Here is a 14,844-nt window from a genome sequence, read left to right as displayed (position 1 = left end):
GGAGACAGCTGCAGGACCATCAGTTTTAAGCTTACAATGTTCCCAAAGGGCTCAATGCAGACAAGGGGAGCTTTAAGAAGTCTGGTTTGATGAAGGTACAATTTTATATTTCTGCAGTCTATACAGATTTTAGCAAATCTCACATGGAAGATTTTAAAATCAAGGACACTAAAAAGTATGGGATAGAGGAACATCCCATAATCCCAGATCCCTGGATACAGCAGAACAAGCTGAAAGCATGGATGAAAGCAGCACATCAAATGCTTGCTAATGCTTGCAGAGGTATTGAATACAAATCAGGAAATCACTCAAACTGCACTAAATATGAGATATCTCCCAGCTACAGCAATGCTGTTCTAGTCACCGCACTACAGGAAGGTATAGCAGCAGAGAAGGGACAGGGGAGATTTACAATAATGTTTCAGGGCTGTAGAATTAGTGACAGCTAAGATTAGGTTATTTTGAAACAAAGGACTCCAAAGGGAGATTTAAAGGAGGAAATGTACAAAACTAGTGGGACCCAAACAAAGTAGTTTTGGGCCTTGCACTCACTGCCTGAAAGAGTGGGGGTGAAAATCTTCAGCACATGTAGCAGGTAGCTGATAAGAATTCAAAAGTACGAGAACCAAAAAGGTCATGTTTTAATTTAAATAGCTCCATTTTAGCTAGCATGGACTATGTGGGCCAAACAGTTTCCTTCAGTGCCATAAAGGACAAGGAATCCAAGCTGTAGTCATACTACGTCAAGTGCAAAATCCAAGCAGCAACTATTTCCTAAAGGTGGTTCATATCTCTTGCTTTTAGAGCAGTCAGATCAACTTCTGGAAACACTTGGCAAAAACCAGAAGTCTAAAAGGAAGAAAAAGGTTGCATTAGGAGGGGCTGTTAGCAGGTAAAGGAAATCAGGACAGTGGGAGTCTGAAAAATGGGGAGAGTTCAGGGCCAACAAGTTCCTGTTAGAGTGAAGGGCATGGCTAACAGATTAGGGAACCCTGGTTAACTAGGGATATTACGGCTCTGGTCAGGAAAAAGCAGGAGGCATATGTCAGGTAGAGGCAGTGAATCCCTTGAGGAATACAAATTATATAGGAGTACATTTAAGGAGGAAATCATGAGGGCAAGATCCCCCCTGGTTAGCTGGTCTGGAAGGTTAGATCACATGGGATCCAGGCTGAGCTAGCCAAAATTGGCTTGGTGGAAGGAGTCAGAGGGTAGTGGAAGAGGGTTGTTTTTCCATATTGGAGGCCTGTGACCAGTAGTGTGCCACAGGATTCAGAGATAGGTTCCCTGTTGCTTGTTATATATTAGTGACTTGGATGAGAGAATGTAGGTGGCATGATTAGTAATTTGCAGAGGACAGCAAAATTGATAGTGTAGCAGACTGTGAAGGCAGCCAAGGTTGCAACAGTATCTAGATCAACTGAGAAAGTGGGCAAAGGAAGTTAACTCAGACAAGTGCAAAGTGATACATTTTGGGAAGTTAAACCTAGGTAGGACACACACAGTGAATGGCAAGGCCCAGGGAGTGTTGTATCTCTTGGGTCTCCCTGTTCCACAAGTACATAATTCCTGAAACTCAGACAGGGTGGTGAAGATGGAGTATGGCACATGTAGCCTTCATTGGTCAGGCACCAAGTACAAGAGCTGGGACATCTGTTACAACTTAAGACGTTGGTGAGAGTGTACTTGTGTGCAATTCCGATTGCTATCCAATAAGAAAAATTTGATCAAGCTGGAGAGTGCAAAATGATTCACAAGGATATTCCTGGAACTGGAGAATAAGGAGAGATTTGATAGGCTGGGACTGTTTTCACTGGAGCAAAGGAGGCTGAGGGGTGATCTTGGAGGTTTATAAAATTATGGTCAGTCTTTTTCCCAGAGTAGGGAACTCTAGAGCTATGTTTAAGTTGCAAGGGGAAAGACAAAGAGAACCGGAGGGGCAACTATTCTCCCCCCCCCCCCACACACACACACACACACACACACACACACACACACACACACACACAGAGGGTGGTGGCTACATGGAATGAACAGCCAGAGGAAGTGGTAGAGGCAGGCACAATCACATTTAAAAAGGTACATGGATAGGAAAGGCTTAGAAGAATAGGGGCCAAATGCAATTAGTTTAGATTAGGTCAGGTAGACAACTTGGTCAGCATGGACAAATTGGGCTGAAGGGCCTGCTTCTCTAAACAGTCTTAACATCCAAACTTTAACTTTGAGCAAATTAAGAGGAAAGAAGAGAAAGTCTTACTTAAAATGGTAATTAACTTAGCACTCTTTCATACAATTTTTTTTAAAAATATGGTGGGAAACATACAAACAGGCTAGAACTGGTAAAAATGTTTACGATCTAGACCATCACCCTCAGCTCAATCATTCTGCAATTTGCATTTAAGACATTTGAAAAGACATTCGACTAACTTTTGATTCTTGTGAGAAATATTGGTTTAGATCAATTTTTAAAGCCATAGTGCTGGAAGAAGGTTAAATTTAAGTTTAAAACCATACGCTAAGCAGACATTTGCGGCCAGTGCCAGAAACTCCACAGTAAATTTGCTTGCACATATAAATTTGGAATGAGCTACGAAGCCATGACAATGTCTCAATATTCAATGTGAGTTTTTTTCAAAAAAAAGCATTATGCAAAAAAACTAAATTCTACTTGGTCTCAATCTCAAACAACTGGTATTACTGGTTAGTCTGAACCGCATCAACTTGGCCTGCAATTTCGTTAAAGCTCTGTAGCTCAGCTTGCCTGACAGCAGTTACCCATTATGGAAAATTGGGTTATTGTCAGCAGACACACTGCTCCCTATAACTTAGGGCAACAAGCATGAGAATAGATTTTTTGGTCTTTTCCATATTATTGTTTTAAAGCTGAAAGCCAACAAAATGGACTTTGAAAGGCATTGATATATGACATGCAATTTTTAGGCCCTATCAGTGCCAAACAACTTCTTATTTGGAGACAACTGTAATAGTAGTTACACAATATTGAAAGCTGCAGTATACTACAAGAAATATTTCTGCAAAAAGGTATTTTTAAAAACACCAGAAAGGTATTTATTAAACAAAAATACTTTCATATTTTAGTAAGCGATGAATTTAGGCCAATTTTCCTAAATTGTCATTTACTGCGTGCTAAGTATTATAGAAGTTGTCTTAAACACTGAAAACCGTGAGTTTCCAAAGATGTGCCTACTGCACTAGTGACCAATCTTGCAGGCTTACTTGGGTTGTAAAATCACATACGACTGCACAGGATGATGCACTTCAGATGACCTAAAGAGAGTAGGCACAGTCTAAGTAAACATTCAGAACCATTTCTCCGTGTTATTGTTCTCGTCCATTTTACACCAGATCACTGTTTCATAAATCATGCTCCTCCAGGAGGATTTTTAAATCATACAATGATACTGTAATATAATGCAGCTTTACTGTTCTTTAACAATGATTTTGCATCCTTGCAAGCAACTGTGTTCTTTTTCTTGATAGATAATTCTTTTCAGGTTGTTATAAGTCACTCTGATTACAAGTGGCCAATGCCGGATAGTAATAATGCTTACAATCTCATCCCCGGGTAGCCAATATCCTTCCTGTTCGATGCCTGCCTTTGAACCCTTACAGCCCACAGTCAATGTTTCAACAATCAGGCCGTCTTTTACCGCAAGACCCAACTGCCGATTGGCGTCCTTTGGATGCATACTGTGAAGGCGAGACATGAACCTATGGGAGAAACCACAAAGACCACCATAATCAATCATCACTGTTAAATCAGAGTGTTTCCTAAAAACAAAACTAATTTAGAATTATAATCTCTTAACAGAAATTCATCTTCTAGTTACTTTTATTCTGTGGATGTAATTTTTCAGTTTCGTCTTATTATTGAAGTGGTAGCATAGCAAATATACACATCAGGATACTGTATAGCAAAATAAGATTAATTTCCAGAGCTCTAATTCTAGTTTAATTTTGAAATTTGTAAATCAACTAATGTAATTAATTGCTTGTATTTCCCCTCAATGACTGTAATTAGTACTTTTATAACACTGCTGCAACAATCACAGAAAATCAGTTGCTTGCACTTAGAATACATTTCTCAGGCAAGAGAGTTACTGGGCACGATATAAAGTTGAAAATTCGAACAACAGTAAAACTCAACACTTCAGCACCCCTGAGCTTGGATTGTGCTGGATTAGCAGAATAGCACATTTGGATGTTACTCTTATTAATATTCACACACACCTCTATTTCACTTTAAGAAAAAAAAAGTTACAGTCATAACTAAATTTTCTGGTGAACCAGGAGTGGTAAATATACTCCAGCCCCTGGCTCAAGCTGTAAACCAACCCACGATCCTGTCCTTGAGTGTTCTGGACCCCAAACCCAGTACTGGCTGCATACCCAGCCCACAGAGTGGCCCCTGGTCCTGGCTGCACACCCTGCTTGCTCTCTGGATCCCTGGCTCACATTCCTGATTAATGAGTGAATCAGATACTGGACCAGAAGGATTATTGGAGCTTTTTGTATAAGCATATGGCATAAAAATAGTTAAACATTAGCATTACACAAGATAACCCATTTCAACTTGTTAACTCAGGCAGAATACAAGAACTAAATATTTATTATGTCTTAGTGCACATACCAAAACTACTTTTGCTAAAATTTTACTCAGTAGCAATAGTCCATCCTGAATCTGAAGATCATAAGATCAAGGCCCTCTACAGGGTCTTGAGCAGAATATCGAGGTTGACACTGGGGCATCAAGGGGTACTGCATTGGTGGAAGCGCACTCAATTGCAAAGTTACACTTAGAGTTTCCCTTCTTACATATCATCCTGATCAACACCAACCTCCACCAATGTCAACAAAATTTATCTTGGTGTAGGAAATTAGCCAGTTTCCTCCTTTATAGAAATGACTTCACAAAGTACATCTTTATCTCAAAGATTTTGAGGTGCCCCCAAGGTATTACATGAATGAAAGCTCCTTTTTAGTGTGAAGTAGGAGGACTGAAGGTACTTTCTTGTGAACCTTGTTAATAGATTACTTGAAGGAGATTAAGGGAAAGTCAACAGGCAAGTATAAGAACGTCAGACCAGTACTTGTTTAATATGAACAAACACAAGACACACAACCCCCGAAGTCTGTCATTTAATAAAGTGGTCTCAAATGCACATTCCCGCCTACCTGCAGCAATCTTTCTCACCTAACTTATCAAGAAACTTCCTGTCTTAAAAACGCGCCTTAAAATTGGAGGAAAAAGATGCTTTAATTACCTTAAATGGGCAGCCCCTCCTCTTCAATCGTCACCCCTAGTTAGAGATTTTTCACCGAGAAAATATCCTCTCCACATTCACCCTGTCAAGATCCCTCAGGATCTCATTTCAACTCAGTCTCTTGTTCTTCTGAACTGCCAAGGATACAAGGCCAGTCAGCCCACCCGTTCTTCATAAGACAAAAGGCCCATTTCAAGAGACTGTTTAACAAGTACTTAACTGCTTAAAGTGACCAATATTCTACACTGCACTCTAGATGCAGTCTCAATGTTCATTGTAAATGAAACACTACCTTCCTAATTTTTTGTATTCAATTCTTTTCACATTAAACAATTTCTATTAGCTTTGAATTATTTGGAGTGCCTGCAGATTACTTTTTTTAAGCAAATCATGTGATAGAATCATGCAGATTTCTCAGCATCTCAGAGTTCAGCATTTTTTAAAATGGTTAGAGATTACATTTCTCCCCCCCCCCACCTGTGGTATTTTTATAGATTTTATAATTCATTCAAGGGATGTGGGCTTCGCAGGCTGATCCAGCATTTAATTGCCGATTGCCAGTTGCCCTTGAGGTGGTGGTGGTGGTGAGCTGCCTTCTTGAACCACTCCAGTCCTTGAGGTGTGAGTATACCCACAATGCTGTTAGGGAGAGCATCCCAGGATTTTGGCCCAGCGACAGTGAAGGAACAGTGATACGTTTCCAAGTTAGGATGGTGTATGGCTTGAAGGACAACTTCCAGGCAGTGGTGTTCCTACACTTTTGCTGCCCTTGTCCTTTTAGTTAAGTAGAGGTAGTGGTTTTGGAAGGTGCTATCTAAGCAGTGCATCCTGTATACAGTACAAACTGCTGCTACTGTGCATCAATAGTAGAATGAGTGAATGGTGGAAGAAGTGCTTATTAAGCAGACTGCCATGTCCTGTATGGTGTCAAGCTCCAGGTGTTGTTGAAGTTGCACTCATCCAGGCAAGTGGAGAGTATTCCATCACACTCCTGGCAGGAGTGTAAATGGTAGAGACTTTGGGGGAGTTAGGAAACAAATTTCTCGCTGCAGGATTCCTAGCCTCTGACCTGTTCTTGTAGCCACAGTGTACATGGCTACTCAGTTCAGTTTCTGGTCAATAGTAACCTCAAGGATGTTGATAGTGGAGTATTTGGTGATGGTAATGCCATTTTTATGTCAGGGAGTGAGTGATAGCTGGATTTTCCCTTGTTGGATGTCATCATTGCCTGGCACTTGTGTGGCACCAAGATCACCTATCAGCCCAAGCCCAGATATTGTCCAAGTCTTGATGCACTTGAATGTCGACTGCTTCATTATCTGAGTCCTGAATGGTGCTGAACACTGCAGTGAACATCCCTACTCCTGACTTTACAACTGAAGGAAGGTCATTAAGATGACTCAGCTTAGGACACTTCCCGAGAAACTCCTGCAGAGATGCCCTGAGGCTAAGATAACTGACCTCCATCCACAACAACCATCTTCATTTGATTTCAAACCCCACCCCCCTCCCCCAACTCCCATTGATTTCAGTTGAGCCAGGGCTCTTTGATACCATACTCGATCAAATGGTGCTTTGACGTCAAGGGCAATTACTCTCATTTCACCCCTTATGTCCATGTTTGGGCCAAAGCTAAGCAACAAGTTGTTGCAAAGCAAGTGCCGTTTGATAGCAATAAAATTCCCACATTATATTCCATTTGCCAGATCCTTACCCACTTAATCTAGCTACATCCCACAGTCCTCATCATAACTTATTTTCCTACAAGTCTTTGAGTCATTTTTACTTTCTCATATTTAAGGTACTATTTTAGGCAATCTAAATAAAATTGGGAGAAAGAGAAATTGTCCTTTGAAGAATTGATAGTAATGGAAACAACTCAGCAAAACTGACTACACAAAAACTTGAGAATTCATTTGCCAAAAAAGTGATTGGAACCTAGAGAACACAAATCATCAGATGATCTAAGAAAAGTAGAATTCATTCTCTTGGAAATGCAGACGGCAAGTCACAAATTGTTGTCTGGAAACAACATAGCCATGTTTCTGATCATGGAAAAAAATAGGGGTCAGTGATAAGGGACATAAGAATACGGGCACAGAAAAAGCTGGTTCAGAGGGATTACAGTTCATCTCAATAGGCTTTGAAGGCAACTCTAACCACTTACAGGAAAAAAATATTAAAAAAGAATCAACAACAAAGGAACATCCATTTGCTTGGCTTCCCAACTCATGTCACATCATGGCTCTCTTCATCTAATGCAGTGGTTTTCAACCTTTTTCATGCTGCGGACCCCCAGGACGTCCTTGTTAGATGGCGGACCCCCAAAGCCCACAAAATCAAACAATTGATAATTCATGCATACAACACTTAAATTACTGCACATAGTCACTATTGAAATAGTGACCATTTCAATCACCGATAATTACCAGTGGTGTCTTTCAGTGTTCAGTTCAATGTGAAGGTTGTGCCTGTTTTGCACTGCTGAGTTTGTCCAAACGTGGTGGTATGTGCAACAAACATACGAGTATGTCATCCTCAATATTCAGTCTTGACCCGTATTTGGTTTTCATGGCAGTGACTGCAGAAAATGCTATTTTGCACAAGTGGTTGCAAATGGTAACAGAACATTGATGGCTTTGCCGGACAGCAGTGGATACTCCTGGGAACAGGCTATCCAGAACAACAGAGACATTCGGTTGAACTGCAAGCGCAAAGTCCTGTCAGATGACAGTTCAGCCAATTGTTCTTGTTCACGTCCAGTTAAATCAGTAAGTGTAGCGGCTAGCTACACACTACGAAATGAAGACACAGAGTCGCTGGTTCAAAATCAGAAGTCGAATGAATGACACGGGCACGGTGCACCTTTAGTATCCCAAAGCTTCCCGCGCTACAGTTCCCGCGCGGGTCACCTGACCTTCCCACGCACGAGCTTTCCTAGCCCAACGATGGGGAAGGAGGGCCCCTCGCCATCTTGGATCGGGGCCTCCGACGACGTTCGCCATGTCGGGAGCCAGTTCGATGCCGGTGCAGTGAGTCGCTACATAAGCATGCATTCAAACGGATTTCGAATCCAATCAAACATGCTCGTGTCATCGTTGCCGAAATACTCATGGAAATAATGTGACAGCTGTTGAATATGGTTCAAAACAGTGCTCGCAATGGCCTCTGTCTTAGTCTCGTTCACTGTCAGAAAGTCAGCTAGCAACAGAAACATATCATAGATGCCTTGCTCGCATCTTCCCTTCCAGATATGAAGTTTTTTCTGGAAGGCATTGATTTTGTCATGTGTTTTCAGAACATTTGAGCCAGGTCCTTGCAATGATAGATTTAAGCTGTTCAAAATGTTGAAAATATCTGCAAGATAAGCTAATCTGGCAACCCACGTCTCATCTGTCAAGAACTGTGCCAATGATCCGTTATGCTCATTTAGAAAAATGAGCAGTTCATCTCGCAATTCATATACACGCTGCACAACGCATATCCTTTGCGGCCAAAGCCTCACGGTGAATCATGCAGTGGGTTGCTGCTACACGTGAAGCTACTTCTTTCACTCATGCGGCTAGACCCGACTTCCGTCCCTTCATTGCGGCAGCACCATCTGTGCATACTCCAATACACTGTGTCCACGCCAATGTTGATTGTAGAAAAGAAAAGTGTCAAGCACATGGAAAAGTTCTTCACTGGTTGTACGCCCTGGGAACACCTTGCAAAACCAAAAGTCTTCCAAAGCCTCTCCTTCCCAGCAATATCGAACATAAACCAACAACTGCGCAGTAACATCAGTACTTTCATCGAGTTGAATCATAAATCTGACTTGCTATCAGCTGGCTCTGTATATCTTCCGTCATATCGCCAATTCTTCTGCTTACTGTTATCAGACAGTGGAATGGCTTTCAGTTTTTGACTGGATTCTTTTCCCAGTACAACTTCACACATATCTACTGCTGCAGGCAGTATAAGCTCTTCTCCAATTGTGAGGCTTTCTGGAACGTGCTATTCGTAATGCTACCAAATATGATGTGCAAAGAGCCTTCTCATTTACAGTGGCGCAGGCTGTCATTTTGCCTTTCTGCTTGAGGTACAGCTCCTTTTGCCGCTCAAAATATTCCTTCAGCTTAGTGGCAATATCTGGATGCACTGTTAAATGGCACTTCAATTTCACTGGTTCCATTGCATTGTTGGACAGTGTTTGCAAACACACGGAGAGGTTGGTCTGCATTTGTTCCCACTGCGATGAAGCCATATGAAATGCATTCTGGATCATATTTGCATTGTTTTCTCTTTCGGTCACCCTTATCCCCTTCGTCATCAGAATCTTTGTTTCTGGTCAGATTTTCTCTTCAGAAATTTCTCCATACTCAGCAATACACGCTGGAGAGTTTAATTACTATTACTGATAAACAAAATTATCAAAACTAATGTAAAATTTACACACTTGCACACTTTTCATTTAACAGTGACATCACTGTGGTGTAAACACACAGTAAGCAATATTAAGGCACACCAACAACGTCGCTCAGTCTTGCTAACACTCCAGTGCACAACAGAATAGTAGTAAGTAGTGAACACTACTGATTACACAAATTGAATATTAAGCGGGAGCTTACCAGAAGAGGACACTGTCTAAGTCTCTAAGATTGTCGCCTATAACAGACAGAATAGATATGGCCGATTTTCTGAATAGTGGAAAACTGGAGCAAGCAAACTACATCTTTGTAACAGGTCGCTTTTCCATTTTTTTTCTTGGCTTGCTTGCGGACCCCCTGGCAACCTGCAGACGACAGGTTGAAAACCTCTGATCTAATGTATATGGTGGAAACTGCCCAAGCATCTGCAGTCACCATTCTTCCTCACATCTGGAATGCTGATGTGAAGAAAACTGGAGGCTGAAGATGCATTTAATACTTACAATACCCCTGGAAATAGCACAACTATATCTGAAGAAATCTTTATAACAATTTCTAGAAGAAAAAATTTATTCTTCCGTACACCTCCTTCACCCCAACATAATTTCACCCACCCAACACATTCATCTTCACAACTAACTGGTTACATTCAATTGTCAGCTTCCAAGGCCAGAATGCAGCCATGTTAAAACAGGAACAAATGCATGAAATCAAAAGAACGAATTTATCAATTTTGTGCACAACTCAAAAAAGAATTATTTTCTTACGAAATAAGAGATGACCAATTCAGTACGAGTCATCGATAATACTTGCACAAATGTGAAAGGGGGAAGGCAGAAATCTGATCCAGGGAGGCATACAACAAAGACATTTTAACTACGCAGTTATGTACCTATTCTCGGAACAGAAAAGGCATTTAGGAGTCCATGAATTATTCTGCAACATGCCATGAAATTCATTCAATAATGAATCAGCTTCACCTAATATGCACATTCCTTTTAAACTTAACAGCGTAACTTGTTAACAAATATTAAGTGTGTATCTATAAAGAAAACAAGATGGAAATCATTTCAAAGTGGCAATGCATCATAGATTCAGTCAATAATAAATTCACAAACTTCAAGCTTCTGGAAGACTGATTGCAGGCATTCCGTTCACACCAGCTCTCATTTGATTTCCCAGTCTGTATGATTTTCTAATTGTTTTAATCACAGAAGGGGAAGTTCAAGGATTGTGAAGCATGTAGGCCGAGTGTTTGAAATTCTCAAGTCAGCCAGGTTCAATGGAGCAGGAAACAGAGTTAATGCTTCAAGTCAGAGAGAAAAGGACCATCTGATGAGTGGCTAATAATTGGAATGTTAAGCCTGCCTGGCCAGAAGATTCCTAGAATGAGTTTTATTTCAGATTTCTAGTTTCTGCAGTAATTTGCATTTGTAGGCTACATGTTCCACTGATCCAGTATCATGCACTTTTGCCAATAAGAATCACTGAATAATGCAACATCATGCCTTTGGTCTCGAAAGGAGTAATCCAGTGAATCACAATTCATTGCTTCTCACCCTTCATCCCACCAATGCCCACCCCCTCACTGCCCTGAAAATATTTTTCCTTTCATATTTAGCCATTTTGGATGTTACTGTTGAACCTACTTCCAGCACCTTCCCAGGCATTGCATTCCAGATTGTAGTCACTAGGTGTACAAAATATTCTCTCTGCACCTCAAGCTCTTTTGTCAATTATCTATATTGTCAGGTCACTGACCCTGCCACCAACAGAAACATTACAGGGAGGGATTAGTCTTTAGTCATCAGTACTAAATTTGTGAGCATATAAACTGGCACATTTGGTTTCATTAAAGCCAGTGGCGTACTAAAAACAATTACAGATACTTAAAAGAATTGTGTACCTCAGCACCGCCTGATACATACTCTTTGAAATGGTACAATTTAGTTTATTACCTTTATTTTTCCCCACTAAGATTCATCACATCATACTTCCCCACATTAAGTTTTAGGGACAATGAAAGCTGAAGTTGCAGAAGTCCAGCCATGATCTTAGCAAAAGGCGAAGCAGTCAAATAGTTGAATGACTGACCCTGCTCTCATTTCTTATGGCCTTCATTAGGAACAGTTTACCGTTGAAAACAGACTCAAGATACATTTGTTGCAAAGTTAAAGTACAATAGACACAAAACTCAGTGCAAATAAAATTTGTTTAGCTATTAAGAAAATTAGTTTTGCTGCATTACAATAAATAGACTTTTATAAATAGAATAAATTTGACTTGCTCATCCACAACCCATTTATTGCTATAATCTTCATAGCGTCATCTTCTCATCAACTTGTTCCAAAGAGATACTTTATAAGCTGCCAAGAACACAAGAACTCAGGAATGAGAAGTAGGCTATCTGGCACCTTGAGTCTATTCTGCCATTCACCAACTCAGCACCATTTTCCAGCACTAATTGCCTCAATCCTTGATTCTGATTATGTCTTGATTAGATGCGAGTACTTTGAGGAATTGCCAGAAATGCTAGATGAGACAAACTCAAGGAGCTGTGCCCATTGAGAGAAATACAAAGAACTCAAAACTATTTAGTTGAAAAATGGAGAATTGGTCCTTGGCCAATATTGCTCCTTCAGTCGTCATTACTAAAAATACCTGTTTATTCATTCACTTGCTATTTGAAGTACATTATATCAAAAAAAAAGCTGCCATATTTATATACATAACTCCAACTGAACTTCAGCAATAATTCAAAGGTTGGTTTGGGATGTTATCATACATAAAAGCACAACACAGCAAACTTTTCATTTCATACTCTTTGATAAAATTAATATTGAAGGCAAGCCAAGAATCTGACAATAGTGAAGGTATACATCTAGCATACAGAGTTTGCAACAGCTTGCTGCAAGTAATGGAATGATTTATTCTGTAAACCTGAATTACAATAAGTTCATAAGCAGGAGCAGGACTACGCTAATCAGCCCCTTGAGTCTGCTATACCATTTGATAAGATAGCAGCTTATCCAATCTTGCCCTCAACACCTTGCCACTATTTGCCCATACCCCTCCAATCCCCTACAGTTTAAATGTCTATCAAATACACAGAATGCACAATATTTTAAGGAAATTAAGAATTTTCACAAATTTAGATATTTATAGGAAATACCCATAACAAAGCTTAAAATAATGCTGATAAAACAATACAGTTATGCTGGTGCTTAAGACACACTACTTCCTAGAATGCAATATTACAGCAATTCTGAGTTGAATTGCTTTGAAAGTTAAATGTAATTTTGTGCCTAACAGTTTAACTTACACAAGTTTAACACAACTTACAAGCACCGGATGGAGTTGCTAACACCAAGCTCCATCTGGATAACAAAGGTAATGACATACCGTGCAGGTTTTGTCCAGGTGCTCCAGTCTCCTCCCAATCCCAAAGATGTGTAGGTTGCTAAGTAAATTGGCTGCTATAAATTGTGCCTTGTGTGGGAGGTGAGTGGTAGAATCTGGAGGAGTTGATGAGAATGCAGGGAAAATAAAATGGGATTAGTGGTGGCCAGCGTGGGCTGAATGGTTTGTTTCTATGCTGTATGACTATAATTTTCAGATAGAGTTTGATTAGTCCCACTCAGAAAGGCTGCTTTGTAAGACTGAAGTCCATGGAATTAAAGTCAGCAGCAACATGAATAGGAAATTGGCTTAAAAGGCAAGCAGAGAAATGGTAGACTGTTCACTTAGACTAGAGAGCAATTGATAAAAGTGTCTGAGCAGCTAGTGCTGCTTTTTCAATACTTTTTTTTGATAACTTAGACCTGGGTATGCAGGGTAAACTTTCCAAATTTAACAGTACAATTTGTCAAAAAGAATGAGACACAAAGGCTAAAGAGAGAGAGCGGAGAGTGCCGGAAAATAACGAGCGAGTTTTTTTTTCTTTCTAGCGTTCGGGACAGCGGCGAGTGACTGCGCAGGCGCGTGACGTCACTCGGAAGCGCGCGGGCGATTTAAAAGTCGGAGGTTCGCCTTCAGTTTTCTTTCCAGCGACGGGAGAGCGGAGAGTGCCGGAAAATAACGAGCGAGTTTTTTTTTCCTCTTTCTAGCGTTCGGGACAGCGGCGAGTGACTGCGCAGGCGCGTGACGTCACTCGGAAGCGCGCGGGCGATTTAAAAAGCAGACGAGCATATCCAGCGGGCAGCTGAGTGAGAGGGAACAGAGTGGGTTAGGCTTTGGCTCAACGGGCTTCGGCGAGAGCGGGAAACAGGCGAGATTATAGAGAGGGGGTAAGTTATTAGTTTAGCTTAGTTGTTGAGCTCAGTGATATTCAGCAGTATGCATCTGGGATTAGTGTTGTGTTTGGAGTGTCAGATGTGGGGCCCGTGGGAGACAACCAGACTCCCTGATAACTACATCCGGGCAAAGTGCACCGAGATGCGGCTCCTCAAGGAACGGATTGAGAGTCTGGAGCAGCAGCTGGATGACCTTCGGTTGGTTAGGGAGAGCGAGCAGGAGATAGACAGGAGTTATAAAGAATATGTAGACAGCACCTCAGTGGCGGTCCCCCTCAAAAACCAATATCTCATTTTAGATTCGGTTGGAGAGGATGACTTCATAGAGGAAGACCTCAGCAGCCAGGACCTTGGCACCGTGTCTGGTACTGTGGTCCAGCAGAGGAAGCGAAATGCAGTGGTTATTGGGGATTCGATAGTAAGGGGTACGGATAGCAGATTCTGCGATACTGACAATGAGTCTCGGATGGTGTGTTGCCTCCCTGGTGCCAGGGTACGGGATATCACGGACCGTGTCGAGAATATTCTGAGAGGGGAGGGTGAGCAGCCAGAAGTCTTGGTACATGTAGGTACCAATGATGTAGGTAGAAAAAGAGAAGAGGTCCTGAAGGAGGAATACAAGGCATTAGGGAGAAGGTTGAGAAGTAGGACCTCAAGGGTAGTAATCTCAGGACTACTACCCATGCCACGTGTCAATGACAGGAAGAATAGAAAGCTCTGGCAGTTGAATGCTTGGCTGAGTGACTGGTGCAAGGGGCAGGGCTTCAGATTCTTGGATACCTGGGACCTTTTTTGGGGGAGGCAAGACCTATTTGCTAAGGATGGGTTGCACCTAAACTCCAAAGGGTCCAATATCCT

General features: G+C 41.3%; 1 protein-coding gene across 5 annotated transcripts in view; it reads right to left on the bottom strand.

The window, feature by feature from the left end:
• The window catches only part of zmynd11 (zinc finger, MYND-type containing 11), a 140,102-nt gene that overhangs the window by 65,586 nt on the left and 59,672 nt on the right, over positions 1-14,844 (bottom strand). For 3 of the 5 annotated variants that reach the window (XM_052016510.1, XM_052016511.1, XM_052016509.1), the window contains one exon: positions 3,573-3,732. In XM_052016510.1, the coding sequence (XP_051872470.1) occupies positions 3,573-3,732 (160 nt within the window). Of the gene's footprint in view, positions 1-3,237; positions 3,277-3,572; positions 3,733-13,096; positions 13,210-14,844 lie in introns of those variants that run through there. The other 2 variants (XM_052016512.1, XM_052016513.1) reach the window with 2 other exon arrangements.

The sequence above is a fragment of the Pristis pectinata genome, chromosome 5 (assembly GCF_009764475.1).
Source record: "Pristis pectinata isolate sPriPec2 chromosome 5, sPriPec2.1.pri, whole genome shotgun sequence".
In the NCBI taxonomy this organism is placed as follows: Eukaryota; Metazoa; Chordata; class Chondrichthyes; order Rhinopristiformes; family Pristidae; genus Pristis; species Pristis pectinata.
The sequence above is the reverse complement of the archived record's forward strand: the minus strand, read 5'-3'. Positions and strand labels throughout refer to the sequence as shown.